A 19,632-nucleotide genomic window follows, 5' to 3' on the forward strand; every position below is an offset into this window, starting at 1 on the left:
AATTTTATAAATTGCTAAACCAAACAAACCATCTCAAGCATTCAAAATCAATCGAACATTGTATTTCAGTCATTTAATCGTCCATTTCAGTTCTCAAACACCCGGGGTGAAAATACCCGAAAATGGAAGATAGACCCTTTAATTCCATCCGGGGTTGTCACGTCTCAAAGCTGGAATATTTGTGACGTCGTGGTATTCGCAAACGCTTAAACAATACATAGGTTGTATTAGGAACTTACCTACGGCATTCCAGTCATATTTTGGAGCAAGAATGAAGAATGAAGGAATCTTTTTATATTTATCTTATTATATTATTTAAAGAATACATAGCAGGGATATACTTGACATGTTTTTTATCTATTTTTTCTATGTTATATCAATACCATGAAGGAATCCATGGTAATTACTGTATATCAATTCATGATCATACAACCACATTTTCTTTTTGCATTCTCATTTGTACAGATAATTCTCTTAAGTAGGCTATAGTGGGGAACCAATGTTCCAAATATCAATTCCATGAAATTTTAATGCTCAAGTTGAGTTCTTGGCAGTTTTGGAATCTTTAGGACTAGTAGAATTCATTGCAACTGGGGGCCAATTTTTCCCATCCTATTTTGGCCGCCATCTTGGATTTCAAAATGGCCCCCATTTTTTACACAAAACTGATAGGCCTATTAGCTCCTATTTTAAACCAGCTGATACGAACGTAATTAATTTGAAAAATCTTACAATATTATTATAAATTGTACAATTTATAAAAATAGCATATAGCTGAGACAGAGTGACCGGCCTATTTATTATATGGTCATTCCTTGCCATTGTGTGTTTTGTATTTTGTTGATGGCTAAATGAAATGAACAAGATCTGTTTAAACTGTATACAATTGATTTAATTTAGAAATTTGTAATAACAATTGTGACAATGTATTTGTTGAAATATTATACGTCCGCGGCTTGACTCATTAGTTTTATCACTGACTCAGTTAACAACGAACCTATTTTAATACATTGAAAATCCGGTTCTGGTGATGATGGTATAATACGGAATGTCTAGTTCTGTTGTGCCTGAGGAAATGGTGTCAGGCAATTCAACATTGTGACTTAATATCCATTTAAAAATTGTGTTTAATCTAGTTGTGGATGATCAATATCGAATGTAAGGAAGGGTTAATAATGATGGAATGAGATGACCAGGAATACTAAGGTGTAAGAATTAATGCAGATGGATAGCGAACAGAAACCTCTACATATTTTAAACTTAACCCTATCACAGAGTATCTAATATAGGCCCTAAATTCTTTAAGAATGAGCCCGTGAAAGAAAAAAAATACATTAAGAAGTAGTAATACTAATAAATGTAGTCTTATTATAGCGCCTAGTACAATGTTTGTAAGCGCTATGCACACACAAAATGATCCATAATATAGATAACGAAGAAAAATAAGAAAAGCATAGGAACCATTCAGACCACTCCGTTCTCCGGTACTTTCAAGCTCTCATATGAGAGCTCGCCGGAACTGTGCTCACATGAGCTCGAGTGAAAAAGGCATCTGTCTATCCTATCTCACCAAAATAAGATGTAAAAATATTCACTCGTTTTATATTGTGTATAAGAAAAGACTTCCTACAATATTAGATGTACATTGTAGAGGTTTTAAGATAATCTACAAAAACGAAAAGCATAATGATATAAAATATAAAAAACAATGAGTAGACAGCTATACAACACTTGACAATTTAGACGGTACAGATTCCAAATATTCATAAGCGAGAAAGCACCACCTGCCGTGAAATGACTGTGTCAGAGAGCTGACTAAAGCATCATTTAGGTGAAAGTGCTACCTTACAATGCGTCGGTCGCCCAATTCCAACCATCTCAGCAGGTCTCTGTTACGTCACGAAATATCGAATAGATAAACACCATGCGAGTATATAAGAAATTCCTACATTTTTTACTTCGACATTGATTGGAAGACAACGGAAGAACACGGACTTAACGCAAATAAAAAACAACACAGTTTCTTCTTCTTCTTGTCTTTTAGAATTGTTTTCGCAAACAAAGAGGAAAGTTGGATTGCGCAATTATAGGGTCTGCTGTACCTACATTTTATAAATCAGTAAGTATATCAACTTTTTTTATCATTAAACTTTTATCAAAGTTTTGAAAAAGAACCATTTTCAGCAATAATCGAAAGAATATTTTAAACTGTAAACTGTATTCATAGAGACATTTGGAAACTAAACATATTTATAATTTCAAATAATGAAAGTAAATTTAACATAATGTGTATTCCTATGTGCACCAATTTGTTTACTTTTTTTTACAAAAGAATACGAATTTCTATCGATGCACTGTATGTTACCCTTAATCTTCTAAACTTACCAGCTAAACAATATTTATTCTATTTTACCTTGTATTTATTTACTGGTATACTTCACAATATATACATATATATACATAAATTAAGTTTCTATATTATATATTTTTTTAAATAAAATAAAAACTATACAATATTAGGTTTTTTTAAAGAAAAATAATATTTCCTTACATATTGTATTATTAGTTCTAAGTCTTTCTGAACTACCAGTATCTTTATTCCATTCTACCTTGTATAAATGTATTAAATTATGACTACCATACTACTTCACATTATATCCCTAAAACATAAATGCATTTTCTATATTTTATTTTGAATTAAAAAAAACTATAGGCCTACACAAGAAAATAATTGTTTGTCACTTTTCACGATAATTGGCTTGTCATGTTATGTATTATTGAAGTGAAATATCGAAATGTTCACACTAAGATAGTTGCTTCAAACCGTGAAATGCACTCAGATCGTGACTCTACGTGTTGTTAGTTTCTTAGTACTTTCTTCCCTGTTGGGATTCAATGTACAAACTCCAGACTGTCTTTGTTGAACGTTTTTCCAACTAATTGGAAATCTTGATTTATATTTATGATATGAAGATTCTGATTTTGAAGTCGTTTAAATTATTTAGCAATTAGTAAACAAGCTTAGATATGTAAATGAACATTGTAATCTTAGATATAATTTAATAATACATTATATATTTTAATATTTATTTATAATACAGTTTTGTGTACTGTATATTGATAAATAATTGTAGTTAAGTGTAGTTCTTCTGGTGACAACGACATATCATGTTATGGTGACTCTGTTGCTTTTGGGGTCCCAGGACGTGACATGATGTCGAAGAAATAATGAAATGAACATGAATGAAATTAGTTCCATTACGTATTTACTTTTTAAAAATTGTTTCTATGTAAATATTATTTAAAGATGTGTACATATGTAAAATATAATGCAATGTAAAATTAATACTAACTATTAATAACTAAAATCGAATACTGCATTTCTCACCACAAAAATAACAATAAATACTCAATATAGTCCTATTCAAATGCAATGCTATTTTTTATTTTTTGTTTTTGTTTATAGGTTATAAGATGACAGGTCTAAGGACAGTATTACTTCTTCTAGCTGTCGTCTGTCTTTCTCAGGCAACTCATTTTAGAGGTGGAACTTTTAGATGGCGTCCATCGAGGACGAGGGGACAGGTAATACTAATAACTCATTAAAGTTATTTTAAATTAATTAAATTTTAATTAAAAAACACAATGCGTTAATTCGAAATTTAATATCATAATTATTGTGTTTTCATTATATCTGTCTAAACAGGACAGGTATATTGTTTTATTACCGCATGTTTTTAGGTAATGATGGATATTTTGTGATATAATATGCGAATATCGAATAGTAGGCCTAATAATAATTATTAAATACAGTATTCTGAGGATATTGAATTTTTCTTTAAAACATATTTTGTTTAAAAAGAAAAGATCTAAAAAATCACAAAGACGTGAATTATTTCTTCTTTTAGATATTAAATCTAAGATCTTATAGGTCTTAGATTTCTAGATCTTGGTTTCCTAGACACCCAATTTAAATCTACTTCTGTAGAACGGAAATAAATCATCATTGATTTGTTATTAATGCGTTTAGAAAGAATTAGGGTTTTAATTATTATACTTATTCAATAATGCGGAGAGCTAATTTCCGTAACTTAAATACCAGTGTGAACGCAATTGATTTTATCACCTTTCATTTTCAGCAAGTAGTCGATCATTAAACCGCTTAAAAAATTGAGCTTGTTAAATATCAAAATAAACGACTGAATGAAACTAACGTAATTTAGGCCTAGTCACGTTTACAATTGTACGGTTGCTCTTTTTACGTTAAATCGGTCCTGTAGATTTGACAAGTTATTGTTAATAAAAAAAACATTCGGAGAATAAACTAGACATTTTGCATTTCAAAAAGGCGGCACCAGGCATTAAACCAAATAAGTGATATCTGTACAGAAATCTATCAGGACGATAGTTACGTCGTCTCAAAAAAGGTCAAGTACATATGTTATCTATTATTGAATTAAAACCTTGGACTGTATCTGTCGGAATAACCGGGATAATGATTATATCTGAAATTGAAACATTTATTTCCACCGTTACCTATAGTTTTAGAAAACGGTTGAATTTGCGTCCAACGGAGATCTAACGAATATCATACAGTTTCGGCGGTATTTCGATTAATGTTGTGTTTGTGATATTAATTTTTTCATTTTCAACTTTCATTTTTAATAGTTTACAACGCTATTATGTGATTCAATCTCCGAGAAACTGTCTGCAATCCTCCACATATGAATAATTAAGTATTTGTTTGGCAGGTGGAAAGTTTCAAACTCCTTTTCATGAATATTCATGTCAATTCTAACGCGCCAAAATGACGTCACACGCATAACTATTATGTTTACTAATATTCTACAACTTTACCAATCCATACAGTACAGGAATAAACGCCCTAAATTAAATTATACCTATTTTCTGATAATAAAATATTTAAGATACATTTGAAGACAAATACGCACTTGGGCGCCTTATTTTAGTACTTTTTCAACTTGTTTTGATATCTAGCTTGAGGCATGATATCTCTTTAAGTAGGCCTAGTATGAGTAAAGTCGAATTCTAAAGCAGAAAATTGGTCAGCTAAATAAATACGTTAAATTCCAATGATATATCATTTTATTGAGATGTTTTTAAAAGATATGGTAGCTTCCAGTTAAGTTATAAATGTAATTTGTTTTTGTTTTTTTTTTTCAATTCTGTTTATACATATAACAATAATTAGAATATGTGACTAGCATTTCTACCCGATATCCAATTGTGCCATAAAAAGCGGTACTTTTGCTGAAGTAAAAAAACAAAACGATTACAGATGTCACACAAACTTATTATCCAATAATAACTGATTAAATACTACTTATTAAAATTTGGAATAAATAATGTAAATATGATTTTAAAATTACACAAGTAACACGTTCCGAAAAATAGTTAACTTGGAAACATCTAAACAATTTCCAAAACGGCAAAAATAGATTTTAAAATTCATCAATAAGTTGAAGGTTTTATTATGAATACGTTTAATATCGCATTTCCTCCCCTACGTTGCTGGAGTAACAGCGGGTGACCCAAAACCGCGACACCGAGAAACGCCATCAACAACTGAGGCTACTCGCGCAGTCCATTCTCTCGTTGCAAATCGAACTAATTCAATTTCACACACTATGCCAGAGTAAGCCAACTACCACTGTCCGTTTCTCGTTACAAATCGTTGATATAATAATTTAATTTAGAGCACTCGCTATGAATAAAGAACACCGATGCTTTATCTTTAATCATCTGGACATTTCTACAAATTCGAGAACAGTTAACTTCGTGTATGGACTCTAATGCGTGTCTCTATTTTTACAAACTATCTGTTGAGCACATGGTTTTAAACCAGTGGTTGGTGAATCAAATCCTAAACACCTTGTATCCCGATACTTACATACAAATAATGAAATTATTTATTCACAATTAAACTTTATTCAATTGATAACTTACGTCATTTTAAATACGTCATCGGGCTCTTGGTTGAATTTAAATTAATTCAAAAGGTACACGCCATCTATCATTATTCTTTAACTTAGACCAGATTATAATCTACTGACAATTAGTAGAGAGATACCTTGACTAATTTAATTAATTATCCCGTTCAGGCAACATTCTCTAAAGTGACAGAAGATAATCTACACTTGTAAAAATAGTATTTATAGTGTACAAGTTAAAACATTTAAAAGCGAACTTGAGTTGAAATTAAATATTCCGCAACAATTGCATCATTCAAAACTAGATATCGATCTCATTTTTTTTCATATTAAACCTAAACTTTTTTTTCATGATTTTTTTAGTATTTAAGACAAGTCACAAAGCATAACAGGTTTTCTTTTACCTGATCATAGCTTCAATGGCAGGCCAATATATTTTTCAAATAAGAAAATTATCTTTAATCAGAATTAACGTAAACGCCTGCCTACATGAAGGAAGTAACATATAAAATAATTCTTTCATGTCCTACGACTGAAAACCCAATCTAAGAAATAATATTCTCCGTCCTTGCACAAGAGTATGAGAATGTGAACATGAGAATGTACGAACATAAATATCCAGTCAAAATTATTGAATATAATAAATGAAACATTAATTTGTATCTGTGTTTTCTATCAATGTGTACTACTATTTGTCTATTTTGTTTTTTAACCCTAACCCCGTTTTGTTGTGAAGAAAGGCAATGTATTTTTATAGAAAGCGAATTTAAATTATAACCACTAAAAATTTACTTTTTTTTCATTGAAACACAAACATTAGATATTATATCCTTATCTTTCTCGTTTAAAATTAATTAACATTCAGTATGACGGACCGGTTTAGAATTTCTGATGTTAATTTAGGCCCATAAGAAAAGGTGATTCAAAAGTGACGTAAATTATAAGAACATCTAACTATTTTAGAGTTAACATTTAAGAGTTGCTCTAGCAATGAAAAATATTGTGTAGCCTATAGCATGCTCAGGTTCATGGGCGCCTGTTGACGATAGCGGTAGGGTGCATGATCGAATTTCGAAATGAATGTGGCCTAGGCCCCACTTCAAGGGGACTTTACATTCCATCAACTATTTCATCAAGTATTAACTAATAAAATGTTAAATTCCTGTCATGCCGCGCTCATTGCGCAAAAAACTAAACGCAACACTCTGATTCAACAGCGGTTGAGTTTCGATATCAATGTGGTTATATCTTTTCTAGGAAAGATTTTTTTGTTTATTGTTTTTAATTAAAAGGATTTATAAATAAACAACCGTTCTGAAACTTTCTATTTCTGGTTTGCAAAGCAATTGCGTACGTGTTTGTTAACTGAATCATGCTATGAGAACTAGACAGTGTTTATTGGTACTGTAAACTTTACAGATGGTGACATCTCTAAACACAATAAAAAAAACACAAATCATTACATTTATACCGATAGTAAAACAATTTCAATTAGTAGGTATCGAAGATTTTTTTAAATCACAAACACATATAATCTTAAAAATAAATAAAATAATACTAAATGGTTATATTATTGGATATCTGAAACAGTATATGGAAAGAATATATTTATATTTTAGTTAACTTTAAACGTGGTTTTACCAGGGAAGAGTGAGATTAATTAATGCCTTCCCAGGTTTTACAGGCATTTTATTTCCAAATGAGATGATTTTAATTTACATTACGATTCTATTGTTGTAAGTAATGTTGCTCTGAGGATGTTCTAAACTTATATAGTCATTAAACTAAAGCAAGAGGCTTGAAACTTATCAGCTGGTTTTACTTTTGATAAACAATCGAGGGTTTTTATAAAACATATTTAAAATAGAAAAATTAATATACAAACACAGATCATTCACAATACCTGACGTACTATAAGTTGTTTACTTAGCTTACAGGACTGGCCTTTAGAATGTGTTTACAGTTGGTCAGGTTGTCAATCATAACCTACCTAATATTTTCATATTAGTTGTATGATACCGTAAAGTCGTCTGCTACTGACGCGACCACACAGAATTGCGCGTATGACTGCTGTAAGCGGTACTGTACATATCACTGACTGCGGACTGGTCACAGGCAAAAAAACTAATTTAAAGCGCGTCGTAATTAGATGTTTAGGGGTTTGCGGAAAAGTATGGAATACAAGGCTATAAATATAAGAACTATATTTATTGTTGTTTTTTTAGATTGAAATTTCATGGCGTGTATCATGGAGACGGTCGTATGCCCCTCGCAATGACTTTTGGTGCGAGTATCCAGGACAACATCTGGGTGGAGAAGGCGACATTTTGTGCGTAGAATGCCGCCGAAGAATTTACAGACAACTAGATTTCAATTGTACTGATTTTAGCGATCATAATATTGAGGACTGGAGCACAGGCGTTGGATCTTTCTTGTACACCCCGGACAGAGAGGTCTTTACAATTAGGTAACGTTACCATGTTTACTGACCAGTTTATTTAAAAGGAATACTTCCAAGACCTATAAATAGAATACTAAGATACTTATCTTCGAAAGATGGAGCCCTAAGTTAAATTATGCCAAAGAGAGAATTCAAAGTTAAATATTATAGATTTACATTTCGCTGACTCAGTAATAGTAGGCCTAATAGTTTTTAATAAAGGCTAATTAAAAATTATCAAAATGTAACATGTGGAATATTACATAATTAAAGATATGAAGAAGAATCCACTAGTTACTGGATTTATTTACAAAACTATGGTGATGCCAACTATTGGAACATGATTTCAACAATTGACCTTCGACCTCGACCAGACACACGACTGCCAAATTCATCACCCTACACCACAGTCATTCCAATCATCAGGGTGCAGCAAGGCTGTTCTAGTAAAATCAGAATTCCGGGTGAGTATTTATTGATGTACTACTACGATTTAACTAGGTGTATTGTGTTTTGGCAAGAGTTCAGAAGGGTATATTCTATTGTTGTTTACCTATCTATATTCGTCATATCAAACTGAAAACTAAATCCTTTAAAACATAAACCTAGTGATCATGCACCTTGATTGGCTATCATCGTAGTTTTCACGATGCATGTGTTCCACTCAAATAAAGCGCGCTCATTAAGAATTCACAAGAAGCAACCGGAATTGTGTGACGATAGAGAGGGCGCTCTGTATACAATGAATTCCGAGCAGTATATTTGAAAGAATTGTTTTTATTACGTATTAACAATATAAACTTCTTTCCACAGTCTCGGATCCGGACTATGATACCGTAAGATGCAGGTGGACAAACGAACAAAGAAGAGAATGTCCACCAAATCAGTTCGACCATTCTGTGTGTGGTAGCCTTACAGAGGAGAGCACACTTGATTCTGTAAGTTCGTGCCTCTAATTGTATTCAATGATCCCTATAAAGTTCACTAACACATTCAAAACTACTAACATTAACACTTATGTAACTTAAACTGATTACTGTTACAGGACGAATGCGAGATATATTTCCCAGCAACTGCCGAACCTGGTTGGTATGCAGTCTCAATGATGATCGAAGATTTTGCAACTCCAACTTCAACGAAAGCTCTCAGCACTATTCCTCTCCAATTTCTTATAAAGGTTTTCCCACTTGGTAGGTTAACTCGATTTAGGAAAACAGAGTTATGATGAGTATGTAGGCCTTGGCTACTAGTAGGAAATGTATCACTATCATTAGAGCTAGCTACACGCGTAACAATGTTACCTACGCCCTGATGTGGGTCAATACACAGATATCCTCAACCGTTTCGTTCTATTCTATTCTATTCAGGTTTTTATATGGCGCCCTACAAAGAACCTAAGAGCCTAACAATACTTAGTAATTAAAAAGAAAAGTTTTAAGTTGACGTTTAAATAGAGGTGCCGAATTCGCTCCTCTCAAATCGACAGGTAGCGCGTTCTAAATGGCCAAATGCTTTTAAATGTTTATCTTCTGTTTCAGATGAGCCATGCCGTCAACCTGAAATCTTTGAGCCTCCTGGTACCTGCTTCTACCTGAAGCCTAACAAACCGTGGAGCATTGACGTTAAGGCGCGAAGTGGCAGACGAGGTGTTGGGTAAGTATACTACTGTTACTAATGTCACAATCCAAAATCCAGATTTTCATTTTCAACCAACGGAATGTTGAGTGATTGCAGTTCGTGTTAAAACGATTTACAACAACTTTTTATTAATATTAACTTATTTTAGCATTGTTGAGATTGGAACAGCATCGCCAGCCGGTATGACCAAATCACCAGTGAAGAGAGTATCGCGCTCAAGGAACGACTACGCAATCACGCTTCGCTGGATTCCACGCGAGACAGGAATTCACTTTGTTTGTCTATACGCACGAGATACATACGGGTAAGTCAAATAGATACTTCACATTAAAGCTTGGATCCCACTAGAACGTAACGCAAGGACGTAAACGCAACGCAAGCGTTTTAACCAATGACAAGCGAAGTTATAGACAGTTAGCAATCACAAGCGAATAAGCTATCGCTTGTGATTGGTCAATTCACTTGCGTTGCGTTACGTCCTTGCGTTGCGTCGCTAGTGGGAACCAAGCTTTAGACTGTTATCTCACATAGACAAACGACGAGTACTTGTTGGTATTACATTATTTGATTTTAATTTGTCAATTCCCTTTTTCTAGAGTTACAAGTGACCAGAGATGTCTAAGACTAATCGTTGCTGGTAAGTTTAAACAGCAAACTCAAATTAGTTACTAAATGAGTAAATTGGCAAAGATAAAAAATCTTCATAGAGATATACATTTGAATTTAAAGCAAGCTTGTTTTAAAAAGTTCTATTCAACACAATTGTAAAATACTACGTGCTAACCATACTATTTATAATTGAATTGATACAGCGTCGCCAGCAAGCAGAATTGCACCACAGCCTCCAAAGATTGTTCCCAGAAAATCATACCCATCACCGTTGCAACATGTCGTGCCCGAAAACAACGAATGGGTCATCAGTTTCGACAAACCGGTAAGAAAGTTTGTTCATGATAGGAAGCTTTCGATTTGCGAAAACCGAAGATTTCAGATCAGGCTCTCTTTGGACCCACGGCACGACAGCCATCAGTGCAGAGCCTACAAAGATGAACGACAGGGGCTAATGGATTAATATTCCGGAGTAACAGCTAAGCTGCTGCCAAAATATGCACTTGAGTCACATGTATACGTAATCTCAATTTGTTCAACAATAGTCGAGGGAGACTTGCTATTATTTTATGGCTATGGTTTGCGACTCCCATAACTAGACCACTATCAGCCAACTGGAAAAAATAACTATTGCAGTTTTATTAAATATTTCATTTACAGATTAAAAGACCAAACGAACCAACCTACATTGAGATTATCAACCCAACAAAACCCGTTCCACCAATCTTCAGGATTGATGCCGCATCCGAATCAGTGACGTTCAACGAGACATCTCTGTCATTTAAGACTCCAGGAATGTTGTTGAAGGACAACGCTCTCCACATGATCTCAGTTGATCCAGGAATTGCGCGAGTCAGGAACCCAGATCCTTGTGCTGCTAGAACAGATACACAACAGAGTGGTTGGATGTTTCGTACCAGTGAGTTAACTATTATGTAATTGCGTAGAGACACGTGATTAGTTTGGTAGACACGTGATTAGTTTGGTGGTCACAGAAAACTCGTTTCAATCTAACTGGAGTGTTTGTAATTAAAGCACCAACAATGGGAATTATCGGCTATATTATGATACAGCAGTTATTAAAACGTCTGTTGAACGAATATGACCTCATTTTCCCTTTCCATTCTTTATAGATTCTTCCCTTATTCCACGTGAACCAGTAGTAGAGTGCCATGATTCTCACATGACTGTTTACATCCACCGAAGTATCCTTGCTGACGTCAGTTCACGTCGTCTGCATTTGCATGACCCCATCTGCCGAGGAAGAGATTTGAACGAAACACACGTCATCCTTCAAACTGGATACAATGAATGCGGAACGGTCATCCGAGTACGTATATTACACTTTATTTTATTCAAAAAATCGCTTTATTTAGAGATTTAAAAAAATGTTATTTATTTTATTTAACTATTTTTATTTAACTATTTTTGTTTTAAATGTTCAGGCTAAATCTGACAACATCGCCATGTATCGCAACACAATCCGTGACCGCCCAAGATCAGAGAAAGGTGCAAGCAAGATCACACGTGACGTCCGCCATCTTGAAATCAAAGTAATCTGCGAGATGGAGAGTGAAGGTTTGACGCACGGCCACTTCTTACCAAAGATGGCCAAGAAGACGTACGTAGCAAAGAGCGAAGGCCGCAGCAACTTCACCTTCCAAATGTTCGACGCACCAGATTACAGTCGTCGTGTAAGCCTGAATGAGTACCCAGCTCAGGTAGCCATGCGCCAGAGGATGTATTTCTCTGCTAAAGCTAGAGATCCTTCAAAGAGAATTCTTATTGAAACCTGTAAAGCTACACCAACTTCAGTTCCAGGAAGCAGAGCCAACCAACTCTTTGAGTTTGTGAAAGACGGGTAGGTCTACTGACTATATCATTTACTTACGTTCACGTGCTTCCATAATTCCAAACTTCTTTATTCTTCTCATACATAAAACCAAGTGTACAGCCGTTCTAAATTTATGATTATAAAATACATTTTTTCACAGTTGCCTTGTTGACAGCACGATGAAGACAGAGTATTCACCATCAATCTCAGAGCAAAGATTCTCTATGGAATCATTCTCGTTTATGTTCCATGGACTACATGGAGAGGTATGAATAAACACAGTTTACAATAAGTAAACGTGACACAAGTCAGAAGTTGTGAAACTTCTCTAGTTACTTTATAAAGTTCTAACCGTAAACCTGTGTCCTTTACCTGTAGGTGCTTAAGCACTGTCTACACTATCAACCTAGTTTTATGTGATGTGCCCAAAATATGGAAATGATATGCTTCAATATGGTAGTGATATGACATCATCATGTCCTTACATAGGCACATCACATTTTTTGTCACATAAAGTTTGATAGTGTAGACAGAGCTTTAGGTCTAGACATGCTCCGTTGTAACATGAGCAAACATATGTATAGAGGATCAACAATTCGTATAGACAATTGTCAAAACGGTTTGAAAACACTAAACCTAAATATGTTTTTTGTAATCTTCACATTACCCTGCCATTATTACCATTCTCTTTCGATTCCTTTTCCATCAGGTATTCTTGAGTTGTCAAGTTTTGATCTGTGACCCTACCGAACGATTCTCTCGCTGCAGCCAGGGTTGTTCTAGTGACGTCAGAGGTAAACGAGCAGCCAGTGACATCTCTGCTGAAATGGTATTACCACTGGAGCTTTAAGTTGTAGGTGAGAGTCTTTAGAACCATTAATTCAAAAGATGAAGGTACTTCGTTATGGAGATTCATAACGCAATATACGTCTCGGGTTAAGTTAGCGTATTCTTTAAATATATCACTCTTTTCAATTACAATTACGAGCGCATTTTCCAAGTGTGAGGTTTTCGGAAACACGTTTGAAAAAGGGGAGTCATTTTTTTTTTCGTCACATGCCATGTCCTACAAGAACGTTGAACGCATCCGATCCTCGGAAACTATGAAACCTCTTCAGCATTTCAATGCACATTCCTTTCTATAAACATGATTCTCTGCTTTCCGCTAGGTTCCTTCCGTTCAATTGTTTACGTTAGCTGATGTTCCGGATTTTTCTTCTTCTTCTTTCTAAGCAAATTTCTTGTATATAATAACAATCGTTTATTTCTGCCTGCTGATGTCTTTCTGTCCTCGCCAGCTAAAGTACGTGTTGATTAGTGGTTTATACATTTCTTTTTAAAATAAGGACGCCAAATATGCAACTTATAAAAGAAACATTACTGTCATGATGTATTAAACCATATATTTTCCATCCATCAACATAAAAATATACATTAATTAATGTTATATTGCTTGTTTCTCCAGATATTTTGAAGTCAGCGAAGATTTTCCAGACTGTCGCACAACTGAAACTGTCGGTTAAAATACATTGACTGAAGCAAAACACTTCTGTTCCGTGATTTCATTTGTATAACAAGAGGTAGTACATTCGTCCAGAAAATGCTAACTACAAAGTTGCTGCTTAAATGATAATAAATTTATATACTGGTTTAAAAAAAACCAAATCACTTAAAATTTTGTGAATTTCTGTATATATTGTATTGTCAAACCTAATGATATAATTTTTAACAATAGAAAGATCCCCGTACTTCTGGGAATTTCTAACAAATTGGTATAAAGCTTTATTGTAAATTGTAAACAGCTGTGGAGATTTCTCGAAATATGTAAATATGAAAGGTTAAACGGCTGCTGATTAGGCGATAGTTGTCACGTGCAATCATCGTGTCGAATAAGTGTTCGTAGTTATGTGAGTACTATGTTTTGTGAAGAGATTAGTTTTCAATAATAGTATACAATTTACTACCGTATTTGAAATTGTTACGTAACAGCATGTTTATTTTAAAACGATGGCACCAACTCAATATAAAGAGCACCGCTTACATATGTTAAATTATTATTATTAAAAAAATAAATTATTAATTATGATATAACACGAATAACACCTTAGGTGTAGGTCCTATATAGAAGCCAAAATGAGTTTCTATCTTCGAATGAGAATCTGTCCCTAAAGAACATTTAAGAAATAGAAGATATATCTATCGGATTGCTTAAAAATCATTTAGCCAGTCACGCGACTACGTTTATTCCAGGCAAATTTGTACATGCCGTAAAACAGATGGTAGTCAACCAGATATAACTCGCACTGAAATAGGGCTAGTAAATTAATATAATGAACTATATTGTTTTTATAAGCAGCTGATTATAGCCAATAGGAAACACTACTGTAGGTGATATTGTACAGAAATAATTGCTGGTAAATTAATACTATATTACGTCAGGTATTAGGCCTGTTATTATATTTAAATAATTAAAGATTCTCAAGATATTTAATAATAAAACGGAATTAATCTAGCATTTCAATCTTTAGTAGGCTGACTAAAATAACGGTTATTAAAAAACTTAATCAAATGGATTGAAAATTAGCAATTTTAGTTGCTTTTATTGTTTATGTATGCTTTTTTTAGTACAATTATTATATTATCATACATGACTGTATTTTTCAGATGCTTAATAAATTAATTAAAACGAAAACCTTATATACTTTACTATTTATTTGAATAACGAACGAACGAACCATCCGCTCCTAAACAGACCGTAAACGTTTACCATTACTGCAGTACAAAATAATTTCCAACATTGCTACGAAACAATTGTACTACTATCTAGACAATAAACGATTTATAATATTCCCAATTAATATTGAGGATGTATGTTTGTTGTAAGACAAAAGTGATATTTAAATAAAGTACTGCATTTCAATGTCACATTTTGTAATTTCTCTATTTATTGGTAATAATGGTTGTAGATTTCATAGAAAGGGCATAGTGAGACACAATCAGTTTTTTTGTAAAACAAACATTTTGAGACGTAAGGCATGTCAGTTTTCAGAAGGTTTGGTATCTGAATGCGTCGTAGTATAGTAACAAAACGTGGGACCTTTTTTGAGTAGTTAGTTCAGCTCTCGGCAGTAAGGTAATGACCACTTATCTTATAAACTAACTATAAAAAAAAAATACAAACAAACAAAAAAGAAAAACAATTTAAATAGACAGGCTTTACCGTATATTCAAATTCTTTAATACATCAAAACAAATTTGATAAAATTAAAATTGAAAAAACTATTTCAATTAACATCTCTAACTCTGTAATAGATATGTAAATGAGATTATCGACCATCTGTTTGGTATGTCTCAATAATTGGATCGTCATCTGGAAAAACTACATATTGGGATAATCAATCCAGAATCGTATTCATAATTATAACAGTGACATACTGTAGGAGGTGAGTATGGCGGCTTTAACATCGTCAGACATAGAATCATATAAGCAAAATGGATGCATATGCCTTCGAAACGTATTTTCCTCAGACTGGATTGAGAAGATTAAAATAGGAATACAAAAGAATAAAGAAAATCCTGGCGTGTATTCAGAAAATCTACGAGGTAGTGAAGGAAGTGGGAAGTATTTCAACGATTACTGTAATTGGAGGTCTATCTCGGAGTTTGAAGAGTTTGCACTGTATTCACCAGCAGCAGAGATCGTTGGTGAGCTTTTAGAAACAAAGGTATTTAAGTTAATATTGAATATGAATATCAATAATAACATGCTTAGTTATGCCATTTATTGAATGAACTGACCCGTAGCTGACCCTACTCTAAACAAATACAACGGGCCCTAACCAGTATTACCACTCGGTCAATCAATTAAAAAATCAATCAATTTCTTTTATTTTGGAAATTTCATCCATATCAACAAACGTCGTGCAAACAGAAAAAGAAAAACAAAAATTCGCAAACTCTAAGCTTAAATATATAGGATACTTCTCCATCTACAATACATTTTTTAGTTATGGAGCATATTATGTTTGCAAACACAATCAACAAGAATATTACAACTATTCAACATACGTTGCATGAAACCATAGATAGATTTTCGCATATACTCATTAAAGGAAGGGACACCATGTTCAATAAACATCATACCGGCACTACTGCTTCTAGAGACATTCAGTATACGGCGCAGAGCATTATTGTAGCATACATTAAGAGATATAATAGTCATCAATAACGGCTATAAAAAGGCTCAATGCTAGGTAATATTTATTGAAGCCACACCTTTACAACGGTGGCACTGGCATAAATAAATACATAGACAAAACAGGTAAAAAATCAATACAAAAGGACAAAATACATAAACTAAATTTTCTCAAATAAAAATGTTAATTATTTAGAAAGTTGGATTTTACCACGAGCATGTTCTAACCAAAGATCAGGACACGTACAAAGTTACTCCATGGCACATGGACCAGTCGTACTATCCAATAGATGGCGAAAAGGTAGGTATTTTCTCTAATAGAGACAAACTATTAGTCAACTCCTATAAAATAATTCAGCTTCCATCATAAGCAACTCTCTTAACACTTGATGTTACTACTTAAAATTCCACCGACTACCAACTTAAGTTAATAGTCAACTTCAATGGGAACAGACAACTAACTTAGATTAAACAATTTCAGACAAAAATGACTAGAAAACTCTTGATTTAACTACTCAAAATTCTATCAACTACGAAGGGAACAGACAAGAGATTTGAGCTAACTTAGATTAACCAATTTCAGAAAAAATTACTGGAAAACTCGTGTACCAAATTTACTGAAGATGAAAGCCGATTTTTTATTTATATGCAAATGTTTTTAGGGATGAAGGTAATAGAACAATAGATGAACTTAATCATCTGTAATTAAATAATAGGACAGTTTATGAATAATTATTCTGCTTTACCACTTTTTAACATCATTGCCGCGCCAGATTTACTGAATAAAAAACTTTCTTATCTGATTTTCTAACTAAATCTCAAGTTTATCTCAAGCTCACCACAACCCCTTACTCTAAAGCTTGGTTCCCACTAGAAAGTAACGCAAGGACGTAAACGTAACGCAAGCGTTTTAACCAATGACAAACGAAGTTATAGACAGTTAGCAAAATCACAAGCGAATAAGCCATCGCTTGTGATTGGTCAATTCACTTGCGTTGCGTTACGTCCTTGTGTTGCGTCGCTAGTGGGAACCACGCTTTAAGCTCTGACTACACTATCACAGAAATGTGATGTGCCCATTATGGACATGATGGTGTCATATCACTACCATTTTTAACCATATTACTACCATATTTGGGCATATCACACTTTTTTGATAGTGTAGTGTATATTATATTGCTATCGAAAAGTTATTTCTGTACATTATGTATTTGTAGGTTTGTTCGATCTGGTTGCCAGTTGATAACATTCCTCTTATTTCATCTCTACAATTTGTGAAAGGATCTCATCGTTGGGGAAAGTGGTTTTACCCAAGAAAATTTGCAACTTCACTGAATTATAATATAAGTAAAGCACATGCTACGAAAGCTTTTGAAGATGTGCCAGATATTGACGGTGGCGATTATGAGATTATGAGTTGGGAAGTGCAGGTAAACCTGGTGTTTTAATAGCCACTTCAACAAGTAAAAAAGTTCTATTTTCAAATGGTTAAACGTAAACCTACTAGAAAGGAGGAAAATGAACGGTTTACAAAGGTATTATTAAACGGGAAATTCATCAGAATTGTAATGATCATATTATTTTTTTATAATTTTACAAAATGGATACAAGTAAAACATCCGTCTATAATAAAACAATCCAATACACTGATAATGTTATGTGATACGTAAGCTTGCTATTACTTATTTGAATATTTAAATTGTAGACCTATACAGTAAGTTGTAAACCTTTTTTTACCTCTCCCTTTTTTGTGGATATTATAATGTACAGATGTAATGTAATATGAGACACAACTGGTGCTGACCAGGGTTTAATTATACTGATCCCTGGTTATTGACGAAGGCGTATCCCCTTACTTCGGTTTGGGTTTTGTTTTTTTGTTTTTGCATGGTTGGAATCCCTTTTATCGTATTAGTTTATGTACAGCGCTTAGGCCCTTAGGCCCTATATAAATCCAGGATATTATTATTATTATTTAATTTTTTAAAAGACAACTAGACTAGTTCTCATGAGAAGGGGAGGGTGAGAATCTATTGAGAAATTGAAGCCTAGCTATGACTTATCATTTTCATAAATTCAAATTTTGTTTAGCCCGGTGATGCAGTCATATTCCACATGAAGACACTACATGGAGCTCCAATGCATCTGTCAACTACCGCACCAAGAAGAATTCTATCGACACGATGGCTTGGCGACGACGCGGTAATAGCGGAACGACAGTGGGAGATTTCACCGCCAATGATGCCAGACATAGCAGTCGGCCAATCAGCGATCTGTGAGGAGTTCCCGCTGGTATGGACACTCGAAAACGGGAAAATACCTATTCATAGCCGATCAATGTAACAATATTGTTAATCAATATTAATTTTAGTACAGTATTACATTGATATGGTGTTTTTACTTTTATTATTAATAGTTATTTTATTGTTCCATATAGTTATATGATGGTTTCGAAACGTCGATCTTGGTTTTTTTTTAATGGTTGTTTTTTAATTCCGTTTTAATATTATATTAAATTAAATTCTATACATGTCATCTGGAAACAAAATTAGTACATCTACTAAAAAAAATTAACACCACTGTGTTTCAATATTTTATTTTTGTTGAATAAAAATACAACAATATATACATCGGAGAAGATATCAGTTTTCATACTAAAGATTTATTTATTTTTATAAACCTATTGCTCCATTTCTTATCTACTGTACTACATTACACCAATGGTTTCATACTGAAACTTGCTTGTCTTGATACATAATTTTGACGGCGCGCACAAAGGAAAGCCTTTATAAACAATAAATTAGTGCTGGTATAAACTGACTTCGCCCGTGTACTCAGACTTGACATGGAGGAACTTCTTTTCCTTAAAAATATCACTTTTATTTTGCTTGCATTGCATATGAAAAATATAAATGTGTGTACACCTCAGCTGCTTTTAATTTAAATACTATACCGCAAACATTTA

The 19,632-nt window shown here is 33.5% G+C and overlaps 2 protein-coding genes across 2 annotated transcripts; both read left to right on the plus strand.

The window, feature by feature from the left end:
• The first annotated feature begins 1,977 nt into the window (after nt 1-1,977).
• LOC140048775 (uncharacterized) lies at nt 1,978-15,397 on the plus strand. The gene is made up of 16 exons (XM_072093596.1): nt 1,978-2,119; nt 3,467-3,585; nt 8,177-8,418; nt 8,665-8,855; nt 9,205-9,329; nt 9,437-9,581; nt 9,930-10,044; nt 10,178-10,333; nt 10,626-10,666; nt 10,842-10,963; nt 11,299-11,557; nt 11,772-11,968; nt 12,084-12,499; nt 12,633-12,738; nt 13,182-13,329; nt 13,938-15,397. The coding sequence occupies exons 2-15, from the start codon at nt 3,475-3,477 to the stop codon at nt 13,320-13,322; spliced, it is 2,367 nt and encodes a 788-aa protein (XP_071949697.1). The 5' UTR covers nt 1,978-2,119; nt 3,467-3,474; the 3' UTR covers nt 13,323-13,329; nt 13,938-15,397.
• Nucleotides 15,398-15,832: 435 nt separating this feature from the next.
• On the plus strand, nt 15,833-19,298 carry LOC140049116 (probable phytanoyl-CoA dioxygenase). Its single transcript, XM_072093969.1, has 4 exons — nt 15,833-16,197; nt 16,864-16,968; nt 17,885-18,097; nt 18,759-19,298. The coding sequence occupies exons 1-4, from the start codon at nt 15,922-15,924 to the stop codon at nt 19,008-19,010; spliced, it is 846 nt and encodes a 281-aa protein (XP_071950070.1). The 5' UTR covers nt 15,833-15,921; the 3' UTR covers nt 19,011-19,298.
• The last annotated feature ends 334 nt before the right edge of the window (nt 19,299-19,632 follow it).

This window comes from Antedon mediterranea, chromosome 1 (genome assembly GCF_964355755.1).
Source record: "Antedon mediterranea chromosome 1, ecAntMedi1.1, whole genome shotgun sequence".
Taxonomy (NCBI): Eukaryota; Metazoa; Echinodermata; class Crinoidea; order Comatulida; family Antedonidae; genus Antedon; species Antedon mediterranea.